Here is a 26,738-nt window from a genome sequence, read left to right as displayed (position 1 = left end):
TGCACATTGCACTGTGGACCCCCCAAAACATTCATTCTGGCACAGATGGGAATAGAGGGGGAATGAATTTGAGGCCTCTGTTCAATTCAATGGGGACACATGGGATCAAAATTATCTGTGAAATGTTAAGTGTTCCTTTGTTCACCAATGCTGTCTGAACCTGTGAGTTTTTCTAGCATTTTCTCTTTCTTTATTTAATCCAAGGCAGGCTTCGGTAATTAGGAGTTTGAGGATGGGGTAGGGGTAAAAATTGTCTCCTGTTTCACACGGCGGGTTATTTTAATTGTGAGAAGATCTTTGGGTTTCAAGAGAGATGGAGTTTTTTTTTCAATTTTAATTTAGAGAGACACCAAGTTGACCAGCCCTTCTGCCCCATGAGCCGCGCCTCCCAGGTAAACAATTAACCGAATAACCCGGTATGTCTTGTAGGGTGGGAGGAAACCCACACAGTCATGAGGAGAACGTGCAAATTCATTACGGAGAGCACCGGGTTCAAATCCAACACATTGGCACCGTTATAACATTGTGTTAACCGCTACACTAACTGTGCACACAGGAAGGAAAAGGAGTGATGAAGGAGGGAGGAAGTGGGCTTGGAAGCTGTCTAAAATTGGGTAGCAGTGTCTTGGAGGCAGAAAACACCAAGAGTTCTGCAAAGCAGCCAGCCGTTATTGTGTAACGTGCCTGAACCCTGACGTTCACCAACCCTGTTTCGTAAATGTAGCAAATTGGATGAGCTATTTTATGGATTTATTTTTCCTGATAATTCGAGGGATGGATATCACTGTTGGAGAACATAATGTTTTCTGACACTGCCTGTTGAAAACATTGGGCTAAATGTCAGATGTCAAAATAGGCCCTGCAGTCTCTGCCCCTGGAGAGCACATATGCCAAATTTCCAAAAGCTGATGGAACAGTTTCCAAGCTCAGATACACCAATCTTCAGGGGAAAAAAAAGCTGACCAAACCAAATAATATTTAAATATTGGCACAAGACATGGAAAGAAAATCAATTTCAAAGAAATTGTTGACTTTGGTCCCAGATATCAGTTAGCCAATTAGCGTAATAATATACATTAGAAGTTCGCAGATCATTTAAATCAGGAGATAAGAAATAAGATTTAGAACAAGATGAATCTGATCCATCTTCTTGGATGAAAAGGCCGAATTCCTCCATAAATTACATCCGTGTACTACAGATTTTTTTGATCCAGTTCATTTGGCAGTTTAGATAAGATTTTTCACAAGACTGACTCAACCTTTCTACCATTGCTCAAAACATTAGCTCAACATTAAATGAGCTGATGGAAATAATGAAATAACCACAGAAGGGTCGCTCGGTTGGCGCAGCGGTTAGCGCAGCATTGGCGAGGCGGTTAGCGCAACGCTGTTACAGCGTCAGCGATTGGGACCGGGTTTGAATCCCGTGCAATCGGTAAGGTGTTTGTACGTTCTCTCCGTGTCTGTGTGGGTTTCCTACAGATGCTCTGGTTTCCTCCCACCCTCCAAAATGTACAAGGGCTGTAGGTTAATTGGGTGGCACAGACCCATCGGTCAAAAGGACCTGTTACCGCGCTGTATGTCTAAATTAAAAATTAAACACAGAGGCAGCATCTCACAGAGGTGAGAGAAACTGAGATATCATTTCAGATCCAATATTTTTGGGTTCTCTGTCTTGGCTCCTTGCATCTGTCATGTCCCTGTACCGTTCCACTTCTTTCTCCCGCTTCCACTCCCCTTTCCCACTGCTGTCTTTCATTTTCCCTTTCTGCTACTTATTTCTTTTGCCTTTTTATTTCAGGAACAGCTTCAACCACAGTGCACAGAAGTGCCAATGTAACTCAGCAGGTCACGCAGCATCTATAGAAAGTAAAAGGTAACCAAAGTTTTGGGCTTGTGCCCTTCGTCAGGAATAATGAAAATGCCAGAATAAACATTCTGGAGGAAGGGGGAGAGTGCAGGCCAACAGGTAAGAGGTAATAGATAGATTCAAATGGGAGGGTAGAAGTGATGGTGGTGGGGGGGGGGGGGGTGAAGGGTCAAGGGCTAAGAATGGTAACTCTCTGATAGGAAAAGGAAAGGAAGGAGGTGGGGACCTGAAGGAAAGGAGACAAGGGTAGAGAAAGAGAGAGATTGGGTTGGGGGGTAATGGAAATTGGAGGTCAATAATAATGCCATCTGTTTGGCAAGTGATGAGACGGAATACAAGATGGGATTCCCACTTATAAATTGGAGGAACAAAGAGGTCTTGATCCTTAGAAAGTTATGGGGAGGTAGACCGGTCAGATGAGATGCAGACAGAAATATTATGGTCGGTCCAGGGATGTGGCCGTTAGTGCTGCTGCCCCAGACTTCCAGCAATCCAGGTTCACTCCTGACCTCCGGAGCTGTCTGCATTAAGGCTTTCCCTCAGGTGCTCCAGTTTCCTCCCAAATCCTAAAAATATCCACAAGTTAATTGGCTGCGTGTGTGCAGATGACAGGCAGTATCCGGGGGAGGGGCGATTGATGTAAGGAGAATAAAATGCAAGGTAGTGTAATGAGGCACTTGTGGTTTGGCACTGTTCCGGAGGGATGTAGGAGGTGTTTCCGTGCTGTACGCTGAGACTTTAGTGGGAGGCTTTTCTAATGATAAGGTTCTGTCACCAATGAATGTCAAGGCTGAGGTATAAGAGCCAGCAAAACAAGGCTCACCTACCTCAAAGATTAACGTGGAGTTTGAGGGGACTTCTGGTGGGCTGCCAGTGCTCCCGTAGGCATAGTTTGGTTTACAGATCAATTGACAGATCTCCCCCTTCTTCATCGAAGCCACTCCCAGGTCCCATGCTCTTAACACTTGGCCTATAAAAAGAAATATATATTTCTACATGCATTGTGTTTAAAATATAGAAATATTCACAGGCCCATTTCTCCAGCAAAGAGAAAGGTAAATAATTTAGAGGAAGCTAAAAGTATCTGCCAGGAGGCATCAAATTAATCCTCTCCCTGAGGAGGTGGTGATTCTTTCGAGTTTTCTACTTCAGAGGGCTGAGGAGTCCAAATCAATGCAAGACTTAAAGAGGAAGCAGATAACTTATTGAACGACAAGGAAACAGTGAACAGTCTCTTCCCTTTATATTTTTTTCTTCTTTTCTGTTAATTTATTTATATTGTTGTTAGTGTGGTGGCTCACCACAAGACAGGCGAACTGCCCCAACTTGTAAGCCATGTGGCGGGGCAGCTGGCCAAAATGGCGCCGTCAGGGATTTCCCTTCCTTCCAGCACGGGGCTCAGAAGCCTGCGCTGGGGGACCACATGATGCCCAGGTGACGTCAGTGCCCTCCAATGCGGTTCGCAGCCAGGTCGGGCTGGGAGTATAAGTACAGCCCAGCAGCCTGCAATAAACTAGTCTGCTCACTGAGCTCAACCCATCTGGTTGTGTGTGTTATTGTAGGAAAAGTGTAGCCACCGCTACAATTGGTGACCCCTACTGGTTCAAACATCTTTGAACCCATCATGAGCGAGCCTGGGATCAGCGCTATAGCCGTAAAACTGCCTGAATTCTGGGTTCAGGACCCAGAGACCTGGTTCAGCCATGCGAAGGCCCAGTTTCTCCTCCTCCAGATTTCGTCCGACATGACCAAATTCTACCATGTGGTCGCTGCCCTGGACCAGGCCACCGCCAGACGCGTGCTGCAACTTGTTCAGCACTCACCCGCCGAGGACAAGTAGGAGACCATCAAGTGAGTGCTTACTGGGTCCCTCGGACTATCCAGACACCAGCATGCCGCTCGGGTGCTGTACCCTCGATGCCCTGGGGGACAGGTCCCCGATGGAACTGATGGACAAGATGCTCGTGCTCATGGGTGAGCACACCAACTGCCCACTCTTCGAGCGCATCTTCCTCAAACATATGCCCGGGGACATCCGGTCACTGCTGGTTCAGGAAAGCTTCACTGACCCGAGGAAGGTCACCCAGAAGGCCCAAGAGCTATGGCTCGCATGATTCTCAGAAGGCTCAGTGGTCCAGTAGGTTACGAGACACAGGCACGACCACGCCAAGCCCGCACCTAGCACTGCGGTAGAGCACCCGGCCCCTGCAGGGGCCCCCAAGAGCATCCGATTCAGGCCTCTGCTTCTACCACCAGCACTGGGGAGCCAAGGCTCAAAAGTGTCGTCATCCCTGCTCATTCCAGGGAAACGACCAGGCTGGCCGCTGTTAATGGCTGCGGTGACTGGCAAGGACACAGCCTTCTCTACGTGCGGGGCTCAGTCAGCGGCCAGCGGTTCCTCATTGACACTGGAGCCCAGATTAGCGTCATCCCGTCTACAGCCACTGAATCCAGGAACCGACCTCATGGACCTCCCCTCCGTGAGGCCAACACAATGGCAATCCAGACGTATGGAGACAAGACAGTCCAGTTCCAGTTCGGCCAACAGAATTTCACGTGAAGGTTCACCGTCTCATCCCTCCCAACTGCCATCCTGGATGTAGACTTCCTCCTCACACACGGGCTTCTGGTGGACATTTGAGGTAGGTGCCTGGTGGATGCCCGTACCTTCCAGCCGTTCACCTTGACGGCTCCCGCTCGGAGCAACCACAGATGGCACGATCAGCAAGCCCAGAGACGAGTTCCAGCAGATCCTGGATGAGTTCCCAACACTCCTCAAGCCACAGTTTTCCACTGCCTTGCCGTGCCACGGGACATTCCACCACATCCCCACCCAGGGCCCGCCGTTCACACCAAGGCACGCCGGCTCCCATCTGACAAGCTCCAGGTAGTGAAGGAGGAGTTTTTTCACCTGTTGGAACTGGGGATCATTCAGCAGTCTGACAGCCTGTGGGCCTCGCCACTCCACCTGGTCCTGAAAGCCTCCGGCGGCTGACGTCCCTGCGGAGACCATCAATGGCTCAATGAGGCAACTGTGCCTGACTGTTACCCCATTCCTCACATCCAGGACTTTACGGCCAACCTGCATGGCGTGAGGGTCTTCTCCAAGGTTGTCCTGGTGCGCGGATATCACCAGATCCCGATGCACCCAGAGGACAAACCCAAAATGGCCATCATCACCCCCTTTGGCTTGTTCGAATTCCTGCGCATGCCGTTCGGGCTCAAGAACACCGCTCAGACCTTCCAGTGCCTCATGGACTCTGTGGGCAGGGACTTGGATTTCGTCTTTATTTATTTGGACAACATCCTCATAGCCAGCAAGGACCGGGCACAACACAAGGCCCACCTACGTGCCCTTTTCTCCTGGCTGGCCGACAGGCCTTACCATCAACCCGGCCAAGTGCCAGTTCGGGAAAGAGTCCATGCAGTTCCTGGGCCATACCATCACGGCCAAAGGAGCCACGCCCGCCACTGCGAAGGTTGACGCTATCACAGAGTTCCCATGCCCGGACAGCCTCAAGGGGCTGCAGGAATCCGCGGGTAGGATCAACTTTTACAACACTTCATCCCTGGAGCTGCACGCATCATGCAGCCGCTGTTCGCCCACATCATAGCCAAGCACAAGGTGCTGGCTTGGAACACAGAAGCCTGCAACGCATTCGAGGCCACCATGCTCGTCCACCCGCACACCGACCTGCAGATGGCACTTTCTGTTGATGCCTCTGCCACAGCCGTCGGTGCCATCCTGGAGCAGCAGGTGAATGGTCATTGGAAGCCGCTAGCATTCTTCAGCCGCCTGCTTCACCGGCTGGAACGCAAGTATAGTGCCTTCAACTGCAAGTTACTGGGCATGTACCTGGCAGTGCGGCATTTCCGCTATTTTTTGGAGGGGAAGACTTTTATAATTTTCACAGACCAAAAACCCCTCACCCAGGTGCTCATGATGGCAAAGGATCCCTGGTAGGCCTGCCAGCAGCGTCACCTTTCCTTTGTGTCAGAGTTTACCACCAACATTCGGCATAAGGTAGAGAAGGACAATGTGGTTGCCGATGCACTCTCGCACACTGACGCCCGGCCTCGACTTCAGCCAGCTCACCCGGACCAGGAAGCTGATGAGGAGACAAGGGCCTTCAAAACTGCCATCACCAGCCTGCGGTTCAGAGACCTCCCAACTCTGAACGGCGAAGACACTATCCTGTGCGATATCACCTTGGGCAACTTGAGGCCAGTGGTTCCCCAGCAGTGGCGCAGGCAGGTCTTCCGTCACATCCACGACCTTTCACATCCATCCATCAGGTCCACGATCTGGATGGTGGCAGAACGGTTCGTATGGCATGGGCTGCAGAAGCAGATCATGGGCTGGGCCAGAACATGCACCCATTGCCAGACGTCCAAGGTGCACAGGCATACCAGGGCGCCCGTACAAGAGTTTGAGCACGTCGGGAATGGTTCAGCCACAATCACGTGGACATCATCGGGCCCTTACACATTTCCTGTAGCAACCGTTACCTGTTTACAGTGGTGGACCGCACCACTCGCTGGCCCAAGGCAATCCAGATGCTAGATGCCTCCACCGGCTCCTGCTCCTGAGCACTGTTGCATGGTTGGGTTGCCCGGTTCGGCGTCCTGGCTCACCTCACCAGCGATCGGGGTGCCCAGTTCACATCTGTGCTCTGGGCACAACTCGCCAACAGGTTGGGGATCCAGTTACACCGCACCACCGCCTACCACCCGCAGGCCAATGGACTGGTCGAACATCTGCACCACCACCTTAAGTCGGCGCTCATGGCCTGCCTCACCGGTACCGACTGGATGGATGAACTGCCTTGGGTGCTCCTGGGCATCCGCTCCACTCCCAAGGAAGATCTGCAGGCGTCCTCAGCTGAGCTAGTGTATGGTGCACCACTGGCACTACCTGGTGAATTCGTCAACACATGTCACAATCCCCAGTGGTCACTGCACGAACTCCTTCCTCACCTCAGGGCACGCTTGGACTCCTTCAAACCCCCACCGCCATCCAGGCATGGCACCTGCCCATCTCTCAATCCCGGCGAACTGCTTTCCGCGGAGTACGTTTTGATTCAACAGGGCCCGACCGTGGCACCTCTGCAGCGACCATACAAGGGGCCGTACAGGGTTGTACAGCATTTGGCTTGACGTTCTCGCTGGACATGGGCGGCAGGCGGGAGCTGTTTACCATGCTGAAGCCAGCACACCTCAATCCCACTGAGCCCATGGTCATTGCCCAGCCCAAGAAGCAAGGCCGCCCGGGAAAAAAGGACATTGGCGCTGGTTCTGGGGGGGGGGGGGGTGTGGCGGCTCACCACAAGGCAGGCAAACTGGCCCTGCTTGTCAGCCACGCGACGGGGCAGCCGGCCAAAATAGCACCATCGGGGGTTTCCCTTCCTTCCAGCATGGGGCTCAGAAGCCCGCACTGGGGGATCACATGACGCCCAGGTGACGTCAACGCCCTCCGGCGTGGTTCCCAGCCAGGTCCGGGCTGGGAGTATAAGTACAGCCCAGCAGCCTGCAATAAAGTAGTCTGCTCACTGAGCTCAACCCATCTGGTTGTGTGTGCTATTGCAGGAGCAGAGTAGCCACCGCTACATTAGTGTGTTTTATCTACCTTGGTCAAATTTGGCGATTTTTTTGGAACTGGTTATAGGAATAAAATTTCCACAAAATCCAAGTTTATTTTTATTAGGTAATATTGAAGGGATAAGATCCAAATTGAAAGTCTCTATATAGCAAAAAGAGAGTTTTTAAAGATTGGTTTAACAGTAGCAAGAAAATATATACAGCAGTAACATGGAAATCGGACACCCACCTGGGTATGGAGCATTAGAACACAGAGATGCACAGTTGCTTTCCTTTGGAGAAGGTTACTTACAATTTGAGAAAAGTACAATGTATTCTTGAAAATTTGAGGGAATTAACTTAAGACCCCTTCCTTAATCTTCGACCCTCGTTAATCTCCCTTAGATAATACAAATGATTGATGCCGTGTGGTGAAGGGGTGGGGTCCTCTGGCAGCCAAGTTTCTATTCTTATTTCCTTACTTTTCTCTTTATTCTTTTTCTATACTTTTTATTTTTTTCTTCTTCTTTTGGGGTTTATTTAGGGGGAGGGGGTTGGGGTTTATATCATCATGTAATGGATTTGATATTAATTTGTCAACATTATATTTTGTGTCTGGCTACGATTACATGAAAGGAAAACTTTTAAATAAAATTTTCAAAAAAAAAAGCAGACTACAATGTACTTAATGTCTTTAAAAATAAACTTTGTAAACATAAATAATCGAGGGTTACTGACATAAGAGAGGAGGCTTGGGGAAGATCAGCCATGATCATCTGGGGAGATAGGTTTGGATGGGCTGAGTGGTCTATTCCTATTTCTTTGGAGGTGTCTCGTTGGTTGAGATTTTAAAATTATGAAAGGCCTGGATGGGAGTTTACAAGTGTCTTAACTGAGAGATGGTCACCGGTAAAACCAATAAGGAATTCAGGGGTGAAAATTCATTCTCACTGGATGTCTTGAATGTGAACTGGCAATCACAAGCTGTGGTTTAAGAAGAGGAGCATATATGCTGGAAGATGTGGTTTTAAGGTTAGATTTCATGCAGTGGGAGTAGACTTGTGCAGGCACTGATATCAGTCTCTGAAGCCATCTGTCTCCCAGCAGAAAGAAAAAAAATCAAATAAACTGCAGATGCTGGGACTCTAAAACTAAAACAGGAAACACTCAGCAGGACAGGTGGCATAGGAACTGTCAAGGGATCTCCTTGGCCTGAAATGCTAACCCTGTCCACAGATGCTGCCTGCTTCTCTGAGTGTTTTCATATCTGTCCTCAGAAAATACTTAAAGGGGAGCATTGGCCAGAATCTGTGCAATGAATGAGAATATTCCCAATTCTCTATCCCTCACCAGGAGCACCGCTCACAGCTGAGAGTAAAACATCAGGAGGCCTATTCCTGATTTTCTTTTTTTGCAATCCTTTCTACCTTTCTCAATGCCATCAATATTTTTTTCTGAGATCATTCAACCACATTTCCCAGAGTTATAACCTATTCTGGACCATTTTTTGAGCAAAATATCAAACTGCTGGAGGAACTGTGAATCGAGCAGCATTTGTGGGGCAAATGGAATTGTAATGGTCAGATCAGGTCTGCATCTACTGTCTCTAGTGTTTCTAAAAAAAAATTTGAGTCTCTTAATGATTATTTGTTATGCAAGTAACCTTTAAATCAGCTAGATCTCAAAGGATCTTGCCTGAGATAAAATGTTGCAGGTACTCATCCAGTGCAGTGAACACAGCTTTGTCATCAAGGGATGAAGGAGGGAAGGTTATTGAGGGAAGCTTCTGAGCCTGAACTTCTACCAATATCCTAGATTTGGGATCAATGACCCCCCAGTGAACACAATCACCTTCCTTTGTGCAAGTAATGGCCCCAACAAGGTAAGCGTCTTGATTCCTGTTGACTTCAATGTTACCAGGGTTGTTTACTCACTTCATATTGTTGACAATTTTAACTAGGTACTTGAGAAGGTAAGACATAGGCGGATACAGTCCTAATGCGGGGAAATGTAGATGGGAAAAAGGCTCCATCATGGAAACGGTGGTCCGAACAAAGGGTTGGTTTCTCTCTTCGACTCTGTCAATCCCTCTCATCTCATCAACCTCAGAGTTCAGTCTCTGCTTCGTGTTTTGACTAGGTTATAATGATGCTTGGAGCTGAATGGTCCCAATGTAGCTCAAAATAGACACCAGTGAGCTGACAACTTGCAATTACCATCACTTCTTTCACAGCACTATTGATGACATGATCAACTGGGGGAGGAGTGTTGTTGACGGTTGTCCAGAGTGGAATTTTCAGCATCTTCATGCATTTTCATGCATTGTGTGGTCAGGACATTTATGGAGACTTTTTCACATTTCATAGGATAATTGTGCGAGGATAGCCTGATTACAGGTGCAGCAAGTTCTAGTCTGCAGTCTTCCTGCTCTACAACATTGTACTTGGACATTGACAAGCTCCATAGCTTACACTTTTCTCAGTTATACAGACATTTTTATGTACGTTTTCAGAGCTGCAGCAGGATAACAGACCCACCTGGCCCATGGGCCCGTGCCACCCAAATACATCCATGTGACCAATGGAGCAAAGTAAATGTACTGAAAAAAGGCTTTTGTGCCGTTGGGAAGTTCAGGAGGTGACATGATTGCAGTATTTGGAGTTAATTATATTCAAACAGTGAGCATTTGTTTTCTACTCAACAGCAGTGAATGGTTAGCATATGGTCTGAATTTAACCTATGTTAAATACCATGACGTTGTTAATTGTTCAAAAATTTGAACTTCCACACATTCTAATCTATTTCCCAACAAAGTGGTTTCCTTCTCAAACACTGTTGCATATTTGAGGAGGTGAGTTTGCCATCCATGGGGAGAAAATGTTGATGAATTCATGTTCATAAAATGTTGGAATTTGAAAGTCGAGCCCATCACGTGGCTCCTTACTGAGAGTGTGGGCCTCCTGCATCTCCCATTTGTTGCCCATTCCTCATTCCACCAGCATTAATCTTTCAATGCTTATATTTCCAGATAGCAATGGGTTTTAATGAAGTTTGTGCTTTATTTTCCAATCATGTCCTTTATTGGACAATGTGAATAAGCCACTCTCCATTTGGTCGCTATTTTCCTTCTGAATTGCTGTACAAGACAGCACTTACTTAAACCATATTGGCTAACCAATGTAGCAAAAATTGAGTTGCTGGAGGAACTCAGGTGGCAACTGTGGAGGGAAATGCAGAGGTTCTGGGCTGAGACTGAAAGCGGAGAGGGAAGATATCCAGTATCAAGAGAAGGGGTGTCAGCTCTCCCTTCCCCCCACTTATCTTGATGCTGGCTATCTTCCCTTTCCACGTTCTAGTCTGCAGTCTTCCTGCTCTACAACATTGTACTTGGACATTGACAAGCTCCATAGCTTATAGTTTTCTCAGTTATACAGACATTTTTATGTACGTTTTTAGAGCTGCAGCAGGATAACAGGCCCACCTGGCCCATGGGCCCGTGCCTGACCTGAAGCGTCGTCTCACTGTTTCCTCTGCAGATGCTGCCTGACCCACTGAACTTCTCCAGCACCTGTTCCTTTTCGCCCCAGATTCCTGCATATGCGGCCTCTTGAGTCTCCCCATGTGCATCAAAGAGACACCCAAGAGGAGCTCGATCCCCGTAACATGCAGAAGTCAGAGTACACGGCCACACTGATTTGCGGCAGTTAGCACTGCAGCTCCAAGGGCCCCGGTTCGATCCTGTCCTTGCGGGCTTTCTGTGCAAAGTTTATAGGTTTTCCTGATGACAACTTGCCATGGGGTCTCTGGTTTCCTCAAGCACCCAAAGAATTCTGGCAAAGTGCTTAGCTACTCATTAAACAGGAAAGTCTGCCAACACTGTGATTGTAGTGCAACACACAAAAGTGCTAGAGAAACTCAGCAGGGGTCACTCAGCATCTATAAGTAAAGTGTAATCAAACTTTCAAGCCTGAGGTCTTCATCAAGGCAGGCAGGTGTCTGAGGAGGAGGAGTGGAGAGGAAGGAGGAAGGGGATAGGTACAGGCTAACAGGTAAAAGGTCATAGATGGATAAATAAGGCAATTTTTAAGTAAATGTAAAGAATCAAAGGGGAGTTGATGGATGTGTGAAAGAAAATCTGTTGCTGGGTGACAGCAAAATAAGGATGACAGCAGGAGAAAGTGAGTCAAGGAATTGAAGATGGATTTTGACTTGGACAAGTACATTTTGGTATGTAAAGTGGGGGCAGGACTTACACAGGGAATGGTGGGACCATGGAGAGTGTTGACAAGCAAATAGACTTAGGGGTACAGGTTTAATGAGAATGACAATGCAGATAGACAGGGTGGCGAAGAGGGCATTTGGCATGCTTGCCTTCATTGGTTGGGGCATTGAGTACAGGAGCAAGGACCAGGTTGGTGAGATTACACAGAGTATTGTGTTGTGGTGGCCCTCTGGGTGGTGAGTGCAACCAAAGGCCAGCAGCCCGCGCAGTGGCACTAACCCCGACAAGTGAACTGACAGGTGAACGGCAAGGGAAGCTTAAAGGCCAGCGACCCCAAAATGACGCTGGCCTTGCTGCACAGCCAACAGACAGCGCGTGCGGAAGAAGGGCACTGTTATGCAGGAAAGTACCCGGGCACGGGAAAACCCGCTTTTGTTATGCATGTTGTGATGTCAGCCAAGGGGGGGGGGGGGGGGGGGTCACGGCGTGAACAATGCAAGTATAAAAGTCAGGCCTGAGCCCGAATAAACTCAGAGCTTAACCTGACTACACTACATGTGTGTGTTCTCTTTCGAGTAGCGCGTGGCTACAGGGTGCCATTTTTTCCATTCAGCTGTAGGAAGGACATCATTAAGCTGGAAAATGGGCAGAAGTGATTCATGGAGATATTACTGGGACTAGTGGGAGCTTGAAATATAACAAAGGGTTGGATAGGCTCAGGCTTTTCTAGGAGGCTAAATAGGGACATTATAGAGGTTTATAAAGTTATGAGGGGCATAGATAAGGTAAATAGTCAAAGCCATTTTCTCACAGTAGTGAAATCTAAAACTAAAGATGAGAGGAGAAAGATTCCAAAGGAACATGAGGGCCACCTTCTTTACACAGAGACTGGTGGGTATATAGAACATGATGGAAGCAGTAGAAGGGCCAATTGTTATATTCAAACAAACATTTAGAAAGGTATGTGGATAGAAGTGTTTAAAGGAAATGCCCAAAAAATTGACTAGATTGGTTGGAATGAAATACATAAGTCTGAATACGCAATGACTGAAGTAAAAACCCAATGCTGGAGAAATTCAGCAGGTCAAACAGTGTACTTTATGTTGCAAAGATAAAGATACATCACCAATGTTTCAGGCTTCAGCCCTTCATCAAGGGATCAGTAAAATGCTGCACGTCCCCACCATTTTGTTCAAGTGTCTGCCAACATTTTGCTCATCCCTTGATGAAAGGCTCAAGCCCAAAATGTTGATTATGTATCTTTACCTTTTCTATATAAAGTATGCTGTTTTACCTGCTGAATTTCTCCAGCATTGAGCTTGTACCAGCTTGGTCAGCATGAACAAATTGGGCTGAAGGGCCCATTTCTCTTCTGTAGCACTCTATGACGCTATTATTATCCTATAGCATTATTCTACGAGGTTTTAGCATGGACGTAAAAGGTTTTGACATAGACCTAAAATGCCTTCTGAATCACAGTAAGTAGGTGACAGGATGTTCTCTCCATCTGGTAACCAATAACATTGTTAAGGATGCATGCATTCTGAGTACCTGAAGTCATAAGACATGGAAGTCATAAGACATGTCTCATCTTTCCGCCATTTCATCTAAGTCATTTATAAACACGGTACAGGCCTTTCGCCCCTTGATATTTGTCAACCCATATATTCCTTTTTAAAAAAAGTACTAAACCCTCCCTACCTTGTAACCCTCCATTTTTCTTCCATCCATGTGCCTGTCTAAGAGTCTCTTAAATGCTCCCAATGTTTCAGCCTCTATCAACATCTTTGGCAAGCCATTTCAGGCACCCACAACTCTCTGTATTAAAAGTCCATCCCTGATGTCTCCCCTAAACTTGCCTCCCTTAACTTTGTACATATGTCCTCTGGTGTTGGCTGTTCATGCCTCTCCTATCTATGGCTCTCCTAATCTTGTGGACCTCTATTAAGTTTCTTTTCATCCTTCTGCACTCCAAAGAAAAATGTCCCAGCTCTACTTTCCAATCTAGACCACATCCTGGTAAATCTCCTCTGCACCCTCTCCATAGCTTCCACATCCTTCCTAAAATGAGGTAACCAGAACAGAAAGCAATGCTCTATGTGTGGTCTCACCAGAGATTTGTAAATGACCTCTTGACTCTTGAATTCAATCCCTTATTAATGAAGCCCAACATCCTATAGGCCTTCTTAACTATCCTATCAACATGTGTGGTGACCTTGAGAGATGTATCGATTTGGACCGCAATGTCCCTCTGTTCATCCACTCCCTGTACTCAGTCTTCTGGTTTGTCCTTCCAAAATGTATCAACCCCCCATTTTTCCAGATTGAACACCATCTATCACTTTTCCATCCAACTCTGCATCCTGTCTATAGCCTTTTATAACCTTCGACAACCTTCAGCATCATCCATAACTCCTCCAACTTTTGTATCATCCACAAACTTACTGACTCATCTTTCCACCATTTCATCTAAGTCATTTATAAAACTCACAAAGAGCAGAGGTCCCAGAACAGATCCCTGTGGAACTCCTCTAGTCACTGACATCCAGGCAGAATACTTTCCTTCCACTACTACTCTCTGTTTTCTACCTCCAAGCCAATCTTTTATCCACACATCCAAGGTTCGATAGATCCCATCCCTCATGACTTTGTGAATGAGTCTCACATGAGGCACCTTGTCAAATGTCTTACTAAAATCCATATAGACCATATCTACCACATCAATATCTTTTGTTACCTCCTCAAAAGACTCAATTAGGCTAGTGACCTTCCCTTCACAAAGCCATTCTGACTATCCTTGAGTAGACTATTCTTCTCCAAATGCTCATAGATCCTATCCTTAAGAATCCTCTCCAAAAATTTACACACCACTGTTGGAAGCTCACCAGTTCTATAATTCCCAGTATTCTCCCTACTACCTTTTTTTTTAAACAAGGGGACCACATTTGCCATTCTCCAATCGTCCAGCATCTCCCCTGTGACCAAAGAGAACTCAAAGATCATAGCCACTGCCCCAGCTATCTTTTCCCTCACTTCCCACAGAAAACTGGGATATATCACATCTGGCCTGGGGGATTTATCAATCTCAATGTTTTTAAGAAGATCCAACACTTCTTCTTCCTTAATCTCAACATCATCCAGCACACAAGCCTATTCTGACCTCACCCTGACCAAGTTCTTTTTCTCATGAATACTGAAACAAAGTATTCATTTAGGACCTCCCCGACCTCCTCCATCTCTAGGCACGTGTTACCTTCTTTATCCTTCATTCTCGTCATCCTTTTATTCTTCACATATGCATAGAAAACATTGGGGTTCTCCTTAATCCTACATGCTAAGGACTTCTCATGCCCCCTTCGAGCTCTTCGAAGACCTTTCTTAAGCTTCTTCCTGGTTACAATGTATTTTCCATGAGCTCTTCCTGCTTCAGTGTCTGCTTTCTTCTTTTGACCAGCTGCCTCACCTGTTTTATCAACCATGGTTCCCTTTTCCGACCTTCTTTTCCCTGTCCCAGTGGGACGAATCTATCCTGAACTCAGCACGTGATCCCTAAACTTCCTCCACATTAGTTCTTTTGAGTATCTGTTTCCTATTTACTCACTAGTTCACACCTCATCCCATCATAATTAGCCCTTCCCCAATTAAATACTTTCCCATCATGTTGCAGACCCGCTGATGTAAAACAGTCCTAAATCCTGTTTCTAAAGGATCACTTATATTTTTCCTTATTTCCTAGTTCACTGCTAGACTGATTGATGCTAGATAGATGTGCTGTAAATTTCATAGACTATGCTCTTGTACACCTTGGTCTCTCTGTTCCACAGGACTCTCCAGGGACCTACCATTTAATGTGCACATCCTGTCTTGGTTTAGCTTACTACTTTGTTCTTGTTTGAGTTAAATTCCAACCAATTTGGAAAGCCCACCCAGCCCCTGCTCTTATAGGGGACTTCCCGCCATTCCACATTCCACAGACTACAGGAGCAGTAGCAGAGGTTAAGGATTTTCTAACACGTCTCTAATAGAGTAGCAGCAAGCATAGGGGTTTGTTCAAAATTTCTGACACAGCGGTGTTGTCATTAACACATATTTCTTAAATATACCATCAATATACATATGTAAATAGATAATCCAATACTATAACCATTTCTTTCGCACTAAGCAAGGTAGCTGTGATGTTAAATCTAACGGAATGGAAGGGGGTTTCACCAGCAGATAACGCAGGCAGAGACAAAGATTGGTAAGGTTTCAAGAGTTTGTTTCAGTGCTGGAGGATGCTTGGAAAAGGGAGGTGATTGGTAGGTAGGGATAAAGACTGTAATATAACAAGAGAACTTTGACTTTACACCCCAATGTTCAGTTAAAGTGATTTGCATTCCATTCTGGATCTAAGACTGTATCAGAGGTAGATATTGGCAGGAAGAGATGGCGAGGAGAGATGTGTGCAGTCAGTGTCCATGGGACACACTAGTGTGGAGGTGAAGGATTGATTCTTGAAAGTACCAGAGGAAATTGTGCATCAGGAAGAGAAAATATGATAACTGTTTTGACAATGGTGATTCGATTGCACAGTGTTTCCAATGTTTAGAGGATGGAGATGGGTGGACAGAAGTTTCGTTTCCACCAGACTACAAGTTACATGATGCGTTCACTCTTACATCTACACTCAGGAACTAACTGGCCAGAAATTACTTGCCTTTTCCGAGATCAAACACAAATTGCTCATTTCTGTCTCTGCTTGAATCAAATTTTCTTCCATCCAGCAGATTCCCAGTGTAATGGACAAAGACTTTATCTCCAATCATAGGAGTCTCACCGTCAGTTCCTGCCTTCTTGACAATCTGGGAAGACAACAAAAAACATGAGCAAAAGACAGTGGTGGGGTGGGGGTGGGGGGGGGGGGGAAACAGATTAAAAGATGTTTCTGCAGTAGCTAAAATTTAGAAAAAATAATTGCTGCTATTGGGGAATTTGGGTCACAGCTAATTGAAATTAAATAAATATGTTGATCCAGAAATGGTGAAGTTCATGGACCCCAAAAGCAAAAATGAGGCTACGCATGATTCTGTATTAGTTTCTTCAGGAAACTTGGAGAGTTGAGGGGCTTCTTCACACATTCAGTGAAGACAAGCATCGAATCCCAAATCTTCAGTGCAGTTGTGCAACAAAGTGTCTGTGAAGCCATCCAACAAAGCAAACCATTTTGTAGCAGTTCTCACTTGGGACCCTCTGCTGCAAAAAAGGGGAATAATCTACCTCTGGTGGGACAGGCACTTTAGTTCTCAAATTGATTTTGGGACAATATGAAATTAGAGGCATTGCTTCATTGGGGGGTAGACATCTGACGGAAGCCTTGCCCAGAGAAAACAGAAGCCTAAATGAGAACAAGTGGAGATATTCAACCAATTTTACAGTTGTCTTAAGAGTCGTTAACAAAGTCTCAGATGCGGGGAAGTCACGTGATGGAGTAGTGGCCGGACGGTGAACTCCAGCCCTCTCCAGAAAAGTTGAAAAAAATAAAGGAAAGCACAAAGGCACAAAAATAAAAATTAAAGTAAAGTGAATATAAAGGTGGAAAGAAGATGGCGACGAAAAAAGAAAAGTCGAAACCAACGGTAAGAAGAGAGGAAGAGAAGACAACGGAAGAAGAAGGAGAAGGCCTTACCTGTTCGAAGAGGCCCGCGGTGGAGAGAGAAACCCGCTCCCTCAGGTCGGTAGAAAGTGGACTACAAAAATGGCTCGCTGAGCCGAGTAAAAGTGCGCAACCGCGCATGCGTGACTCCTCGCGCATGCGCGATGCGCATGCAAAAAAACACACCGACGGGAGGGGCGACCAGCTGGGGAGTCGATCTCCACACCCGGCAATGACAGCTACAGAACAGCAGCAGCAAGAGGAGAACATAGAAGACAACGAAAACAAGAAAGAAGAGAAGAAAAAGAAAACAAAGAAACAACAGATGGCCAACCCAGAGGAAGAAGAAGAGGAAGAGGAAGAGTACAGTGAAATGGAAGAAGAAGGGAAAGGCAAGACAATGGATATACTTTCTCTTATTAAAGAATACATGGATTCATTTAAAGAATGGCAAGCACAAGAATTTAGTGATTTAAGAAGAAGAATAAACAATAGAGAAGAGAAAGTGAATAAAATAGATATGACCATATCAGAAATAGGAAAAAGAATGGACAAGGTGGAAGAACGAGAAGCAGCAGTAGAAATGGAGGTAGAGGACTTAAAAAAGAAATTAGAAGAATCTAATAAAAAAGTTAAAGAGACACAAGAGCTGTTAGCTCAGAAAATAGATATAATGGAAAATTATAACAGAAGAAATAATATAAAGATAGTGGGCCTTAAGGAAGATGAAGAAGGCAAGAATATGAGAGAGTTTATAAAAGATTGGATCCCCAGGATCTTAGGATGTCCAGAACTACAGCAAGAAATGGAAATAGAAAGGGCACATAGAGCATTAGCCTTTAAACCACAACCACAACAAAAGCCAAGATCCATTTTAGTAAAATTCCTAAGATATACTACAAGAGAAAAGGTACTGGAGAAAACAATGGAGAAAGTAAGAGAGGACAACAAGCCACTCACTGGAGTACAAAGGGCAAAAAATCTTCATTTATCCAGATATAAGTTTTGAACTCCTGAAGAAGAGAAAGGAGTTCAATACAGCAAAGGCGATTTTATGGAAGAAAGGGTATAAATTTATACTAAAGCATCCAGCGGTATTGAAAATATTTATTCCAGGACAACAAAACAGACTATTCTCAGATCCAGAAGAAGCACGAAAATTTGCAGAACAATTACAAAATAGACTGAGAGATGAAGACGTGTAATGAGAGTACAAAAGACTGTGTATGTGCATTTAAAAGAAAATATATAGTGTATAGAGAAGAATTAATGAGGGGAAGAGAGGAGTAAAGAGGGAATTTAGAGAGTGACCTTTGTTGTATATAAAAATTGAAATCTTTTCTGGGGGGGGCTGGGTAGGGAGAAATTACGGTCACTGCAAAATCAGTTGACGCTTGCGCGTGAATTCGCAAATCCAAATGGAGAGGGGAGATGTGGTTGCCCGACAAGGGATAATGGGAAACTCAGGAAGGGGAGGGGACAATGGGGTTAAAGAAATATTAGGTAGGAGAATAAGGGGAATGTTTGATGTGTTAAAAATGTTGTCTTATAAACTGTTAAAAGAAAGAAAGCAGAAATGGATGAGAAGGAAAGGTGATGATGAGGAAATGGAAGGGAAAGATAAACAAAGTATAAAATGGCTACATTATACTATATGACTTTAAATATTAATGAAATACATAACCAAATCAAAAGGAAGAAACTGCTAAATTTACTGAAAAAAGAAAAAATTGATATTGCATTTGTACAAGAAACACATTTAACTGAAGTGGAGCACAAGAAATTAAAGAGAGATTGGATAGGACATGTAACGGCAGCGTCATATAACTCAAAAGCTAGAGGAGTGGCTATATTAATCAGTAAAAATGTACCAATTAAAATAGAAGAGGAAATAATAGATCCAGCAGGAAGATATGTAATGATAAAATATCAGATATATTCGGAGTTTTGGAATTTACTTAATATATATTCGCCTAATGAAGAAGATCAAAAATTTATGCAGGATATTTTTCTGAAGATAGCAGATACGCAAGGGAATATATTAATAGGAGGGGATTTCAATCTCAATTTGGATTCAAACATAGATAAAACCGGGAAAAAAATTAACAGAAAGAATAAAGTAACCAAATTTATAATTAAATCGATGCAAGAAATGCAACTTTTGGATATATGGAGGAAACAACACCCAAAGGAAAAGGAATATTCATATTATTCGGATAGACATAAAACATATTCAAGAATAGATTTATTCCTGTTATCACCTTGTATACAAGATAGAGTTAGGAAAACAGAATATAAAGCTAGAATATTATCGGACCATTCACCCTTGATATTGACAATAGAGTTAGAGGATATCCCTCCAAAAATGTATAGATGGAGATTAAACCCCATCCTACTTAAAAGACAGGATTTTAGAGAATTCATAGAAAGACAAATTAAAATGTATTTTGAAATAAATACGGAATCAGTGAAGGATAAGTTTATATTATGGGACGCAATGAAAGCGTTCATCAGAGGGCAAATAATAAGTTACGTAACTAAGATAAAGAAGGATTACAATCAGGAAACAGAACAGTTGGAAAAGGAAATAGCAGATATAGAGAAAGAATTAGCAAGGAAGGAAGATACTACAAAAAGAAGGGAATTGGTAGATAAAAAAATAAAATATGAAACATTACAAACATATAAGGTGGAGAAAAATATAATGAAGACAAAGCAGAAATATTACGAACTAGGAGAAAAAACGCACAAAATTCTAGCGTGGCAGCTTAAGACAGAACAAACTAAAAGAATGGTATTGGCATCAAGGAAAAAAGGCAAACAGATCACATATAATCCAACGGAAATTAATGAAAATTTCAGAGAATTCTACGAACAATTATACCAAACTGAAAACGAAGGGAAAGAAGGCAAAATAGATGAATTCTTAACTAAAATTGAACTACCGAAATTACAAACAGAGGAACAAAATAAATTAATAGAACCATTTGAAATAGTAGAAATACAAGAGACAATAAAAAATCTGCCAAATAATAAAACACCAGGAGAGGATGGTCTCCCAATAGAATTCTATAAAACATTTAAAGATTTATTAATTCCTCCCCTCCTGGAAGTAATCAACCAGATTGATAAAACACAAAGCTTACCAGATTCGTGCAAAACAGCAATAATTACAGTAATACCAAAGGCAGGGAAAGATCCACTTGCACCAGCATCATATCGACCAATATCTCTACTTAACACAGATTACAAGATAATAGCTAAATTATTAGCAAACAGATTAGCTGATTATGTACCAAAAATAGTAAGTCTAGACCAAACTGGATTCATAAAAAAAAGACGAACAACAGATAATATTTGTAAGTTTATTAACTTAATTCATGCAGTAGAAGGAAATAAAACTCCAACAGTAGCGGTTGCTTTAGACGCAGAGAAGGCCTTCGACAGAGTAGAATGGAATTATTTATTCAAGGTACTACAAAAATTTAGTTTACCAGAGAAATATATTAATTGGATTAAAGCATTATATAAGGGGCCATTGGCAAGAGTGACAGTAAATGGATATGTATCAGAACATTTTAACTTAAGCAGATCAACAAGACAGGGATGCCCACTATCGCCCTTATTGTTCGCGTTAGCCATAGAACCACTTGCAGAACTGATAAGAACAGAAAATAAAATAAAAGGGATAAAAATAAAAGGCAAGGAATACAAAATCAGTTTATTTGCAGATGATGTTATAGTATACCTAACGGAACCAGAAACATCAATAAAAGAATTACATAAGAAATCGAAGGAGTATGGAGAAGTGTCGGGATACAAGATTAATGCAAATAAAAGTGAAGCAATGAATAATGCGGATTTCTCAAAATTCAAGAAAGAATCACCATTTAGATGGCAAATGCAAACAATACGATACCTACGTATACAAATAAATAAAAACCTCAGCCATCTATATAAACTTAATTATTATCCACTAATGAAAAAAATACAGGGAGATTTAAAGCATTGGAAAGACACTAATAGTAAGGATAAACTGTATTAAAATGAACATTTTTCCAAGTATACAATACCTATTTCAGGCACTGCCAATACACTTGACAGAAAAATTCTTTAAGGAGTTAAAGAAAATAATAAGGAAATTTTTATGGAAAGGAGGGAAACCGAGGATAGCACTAGATAAATTAACAGAATGGTATAGACAAGGAGGCTTACAACTGCCAAATTTTAAAAATTATTATAGAGCCGCACAATTAAGATATCTATCAGATTTTTACCAAACAAAAGAAAAGCCAGATTGGACTAGATTAGAGCTAGACAAAATAGGGGAGCAGATACCTGAACATATATTATATAAATGGGATGAAAAATTGGTAAAACATAGGAATTCTCCAGTATTGCACCATTTGCTTAATATTTGGAAGAAGATTCATGTAGAAAGAAATAAAACAAACTACCAATTATCAAAACTAATATTGACGCAAAATCAGCTAATCCCTTTTACGGTAGATAACCTGTCTTTTAAAGAATGGGAGAAAAAAGGGATTAAAAGAATAGAAAATTGTTTTTTTCGGGGAATAAATTATTATCCTTTGAACAAATGAAGGATAAATATAATATAACTCAAGATAGAGTGCTGGCATATTACCAATTGAAATCCTATTTAAAGGATAAATTGGGAAGTAGTCTGAAGTTACCAGAAGGAAGCAATTTTGAATATCTGATTACAGACACAATGATAATTAAAAAATTTATAACAAACATGTATATCAAATTACAAGAAAAGGAGAATGAGGAAATAAATGATAAAACTAAACAAAAGTGGGAACAAGATCTAAACATAAAGATAAAAAAGGAAACATGGGAGAGGTTATGTTTAGGAACTATGAGAAATACAATATATACGAGATTACGTATGATACAATATAATTGGATACATAGGTTATATATCACTCCTCAAAAGTTAAATAAATGGGATCCAACAGTATCTGACAGATGTTTTCATTGTAAAAAAGAAATAGGAACAACAATTCATGCAATCTGGACTTGTGAAAGGGTGAAAAAATTTTGGGAAGATCTAAACCAGATATTTTGGTATAAAGCAATATACCAAAAAACCCAGAGATCTTCCTCCTAAGTAACATAAAAAATAAAGAATTTGGACTTGATTTGGAGAGTGTACAAAAAAGATTTGTTAAGATAGCCCTTGCTGTAGCAAAAAAAATGTATTATGTCAAACTGGAAATTAGAAGATAATTTGAAAATATAGCAATGGTTTATTGAAATGAATAAATGTATTCCATTAGAAAAAATAACATATAGTTTAAGAAATAATATAACATTATTTGAACAAATATGGGAGCCGTACATGGAATATAATAGAGAAAACCTACCGGGACATCTATCACCTAAAATGACAAAAGGAAAAGAGAATGGAAAGAATTGACCCAGTGGAAGTTTTTGTTCGTTAATGTTGAGTGACAACATTGTTTGATGGGTTTGATGTATCTTGGACTCAGAGTTTTGAATGGATGGAGGGGGAGGTGGGGGGGGGGGAGGGGAGGAGGGAATGGGGGAGAAAACGACACTGTATATACTTGAAAGGAGAAATGTGTATATCTTGAATAATGTGATCTATAGTGTGAAAAATAAAAAATTAATAAGGGTGAAAAAAAAACAAAGTCTCAGATAGGTACCAAAAATATAAAGGGACCATGAAATAAAAACAGAAAATGCTGGAAATACTCAACAGATCGGGGAGCATCTTTAGAAGGAGAAACAATGACCAGATATTTCAGTGTACAAGTCAACACCCCTTTTTCAGCCTCATTTTTTAAAGGATTTTATGGTATATCAGGCGATTAAGTCAATCCCCATTTTCTAGCTGCCTGAGCTACCCTATTGACCATCATATAAGTCGACCCCCAAAATTCACAATACCTGAGATGAGCCGTTGACCGGCATATATGTCAACCCCCATTGATCAAGCAAATTAAACAGAAAATGAAATTCCCTGCAGGTATTTTTATACTTTCATGAAAAAGGATAGATGGATGAAAATGCTGTGAAACTATGGGTAGACGATGTGTGGAAGAGGCGGCCAGGCAGTTTACGCAAAGAATAGAGTTTGCTGGTCTGGGACAGGTTTTGTAGCTACTTAACTGAGAACACTAAAAGTAGATTAGCACTACATAATACTTACATGGCAGTTATCCCGGGTAGTTTGATGTCTGTATTGCAATCTCTCGAAGTCTGCTTGAACAAGCCATTCAAAGACCATGTACATGAGGAATGGAATACATGGATGTCAAATGCAGAAAAGTCATTTACCAAAGGCGGGGCAATGTGTGCTGCTTCAGTTGATGTGCTGTGTAACTTCGTGCTCAAGGCATGGGGCAACGTTAAAATAGAGACTGTGATTTAAAAAGTGCAGTATCTCTTGTGGAAGATAATTTTTTGAGGGACACTGATGACGAAACTGAAACTGCCTCATCAGATACTGACTGGGACGCATATGATGACTGTTTAAGCAGTGAAAGTATGGATGTGCTTGACACCGTCTTTGCTTCAGATGATAATAATGAGAGTGATTTTGCAGGGTTGTTGTTTTCAGACAATGAAAGCGATTTTGAAGGGTAACAATTGTGTTGTTGTTTTCAATAAAAAATCTATCGCAGTCGGGTTTATTTTGGTTTTTCAAGGGTCGACATACTTTCATTCAGTTTTTCAAAGCTCGACCTTGTCGCCGGAGCAGTATGGATTGGATTTTAAGCTGAATTTAAGGCCTGAAAAGTATATCCAGCGTACAGGTCGACCTCCAGTTTTTGAGAATTGTTTTGGGTTTCATGACTCAACTTATTCGCTGAAATATACGGTAACATTTCAGGTGAGAGATTGTTCCTTAGAAATAGCCTGCAGACCTGAAGAAAGGTGTTCAACCTGGTCTGTTAGCCCTGCTACTCTCTCCACGATTCAGCTGGACCAACTGAGTGTTCAGGTAAGCATTGCCCCACTCTCGGAGGTCTGTGTTGTTCAGTCAAGACTCACAACTCTTGTGCCAGTGACCACTAAGGCACTAAACCGCCTAAGGCATGCTCTGCATACCAACTGAAGTCTGTCTGCCCACCAGCCAGTGAGCCAATTCCATGTCATGAGATGTGCACACTTGAAACTGTTGATCTTGTTTTGATTTTCCACTTCAATCATGTAATGCTCGAATTTCTAGAACATAATGTGAAATGGGCAAGAACATTTTACCACATCATGGGGACTATTTACATCTCGATATCCCTTTTTCTAATTGTGAATCAACGGCCTTATCAAAGGCTGTGAATGTTGTTTATCTTATTTTGTTCCAAAATTCAAACACAAACCAACTAGCCTTAGTGTTCCAGACATTTTCAATCTCTCATTGCCACAGTCAGAGGTTCCCACCCTCTTCAAAAGGACATCAGTCATCTCGGTTCCCATGAAGAGCAGAATGAGCTGCCTCAACAACTATTGCCCAGAAGCATTTACATCTAATGTGATTAAATGCTTTAAGATGTTGGTCATGGCCGGGATTAACAACTACCTAGGGAAAGGTCTGCCTACAATATGCCTACAGTCACAATCGATCCACAGCAAACGCAATATCACTGGTTCTCCACTCAGTTCTGGATCACCTCGGCAACAAACTCTCATGCAACTGGCTATTTTTCCATTGACTACAGCTCAGCCTTCCACACCATTATTTCTTCAGTGCTGGTTAACAAGCTCAAAACCCAAGGCCTCTACACACCCCCTCTACACTGGATCTTTGACTTTCTCATCGGAAGACCACAGATAGTATGAATTGGAAACATGTTCTCCTCACTAACAATCAACACAGGTGCACCTCAAGGATGCATTCTTAACCGTCTGCTCTACTCACTCTACACCCATGAATGTGTGACAAAGCACAATTCAAATGCTATCTACATATCTACCACAGTTGTCAGCAAAATCACAGTCGGCAATAAGGAAGTGGACAGGAGGGAGATAGATCAGCTAGTTGAGGTAGTGTCACAACAACAACTTTGCACTCAATGTTAGCAAATCCAAGGAGATGACTGTAGACTTCAGGAGGAAATAAGGAGAACACGAACCAGTCCTCATCAGGTTGGTGGGGGGGGGGGGGGGGAGGGGGTCGGCAATGGAAAGGTTCAAGACCTTCAAATTCTTTGGTGTCAACATCTCTAAGGATCTGTCCTGGAGCCTCCATATTGATGATATCACGAAGAAGGCTCAACAGTAGCTATACTTTGTGAGAAGTTTGAGGAGATTTGGTACGTCATCAAAGACTCTTGAAAAGTTCTACAGGTGGACCGTGGAGAATATTCTGTCTGGTTGCATCATTGTCTGGGTAGGGTGGTGCCAATGCTCAGGGCAGGAAAAAACTCCAGAGGTTTGTTAACTCACCCTGCGACACAATGGGCACCAGTCTTCACTCTATCAAGGACATCTATAAGAAGTGGTGTCTTAAAAAAGCAGCCTCTATACTCAAGGACCCCCCCCCACCACCACCCAGGCTACACCCTCTTCACTCTACTATCATTGGGAAAAAGGTACAGAAGCCTAAAGATGAGCACTCAGTGGCACAGGGCAGCTTCTTCCCTGCCCCCATCAGATTTCTAAATGAACAATGAACCACAGACTTTTCCTTGCACTATTTTTAATTATTTTGAAATGTGGCTTATAGAAATGTGATCTTGCTGCAAAACAACAAATTTTGTGGCATGTTCATGACAATAAATTTTAATTCTGATTCTGATACAGCATCCATTCTCCTAGTTAGAGAAGATCCTTTCTAAACACAAACCACTGTGCCTCCAGATGGATGAAATCCAGACAGTGATTCATGGAGAAGCTCTTCAAGCCCTTTGGAGGAGAGGATTCCAGCAATTCTTTTCCCTGTGCAGGCAGCAAGGAGATTCTCCTGCTGCTATTGGACTCAAACTGATCTCCATTCTTTTTTTTTCATTTGAATATTTTATTTAAAAATTTTCCATGGATGTAATTAATAAACAAGTACATAAAACAATAAGAACTTAAATTTAAGAGTTTCAGTCATTACATGATGGTTAAAACCCCTCCCATACCCTCCCTCCCTAAAACCCCCACCCCAAAGAAATATATATATATACATACAAGGTAAAGAAAAGAATAAAAATAACTTCATGGATTGCTCAGAGGATCCCTCTCCAACACACAGGACTCCAGCAAGGTTTATATGATCAATTTAGGGAAAAAGATTATCACAGGTCTGCTCAATGATGAGCATTCCATTATGGAATGGAATAAAAGGTACTTATTGGAATGCTGATAAGATTATCTGTATTCTTGACTTTCAGTGGTTGGGCCCCAGCAGAATCGGGCCTTAAGTGCTCTGAAAAATGGAGACGAGATATGACTTTCAG

General features: G+C 43.0%; 1 protein-coding gene across 2 annotated transcripts in view; it reads right to left on the bottom strand.

Moving 5' to 3' along the window:
• The window catches only part of LOC138764959 (peptidyl-prolyl cis-trans isomerase FKBP5-like), a 97,196-nt gene that overhangs the window by 43,031 nt on the left and 27,427 nt on the right, over nucleotides 1-26,738 (bottom strand). For both annotated transcript variants that reach the window (XM_069941470.1, XM_069941471.1), the window contains exons 2-3: nucleotides 16,366-16,510; nucleotides 2,698-2,840 (exon numbers count right to left, since the gene is read on the bottom strand). In XM_069941470.1, the coding sequence (XP_069797571.1) occupies nucleotides 2,698-2,840; nucleotides 16,366-16,510 (288 nt within the window). The remainder of the gene's footprint in view (nucleotides 1-2,697; nucleotides 2,841-16,365; nucleotides 16,511-26,738) is intronic.

The sequence above is a fragment of the Narcine bancroftii genome, chromosome 5 (assembly GCF_036971445.1).
Source record: "Narcine bancroftii isolate sNarBan1 chromosome 5, sNarBan1.hap1, whole genome shotgun sequence".
Lineage (NCBI taxonomy): Eukaryota > Metazoa > Chordata > Chondrichthyes > Torpediniformes > Narcinidae > Narcine > Narcine bancroftii.
The sequence above is the reverse complement of the archived record's forward strand: the minus strand, read 5'-3'. Positions and strand labels throughout refer to the sequence as shown.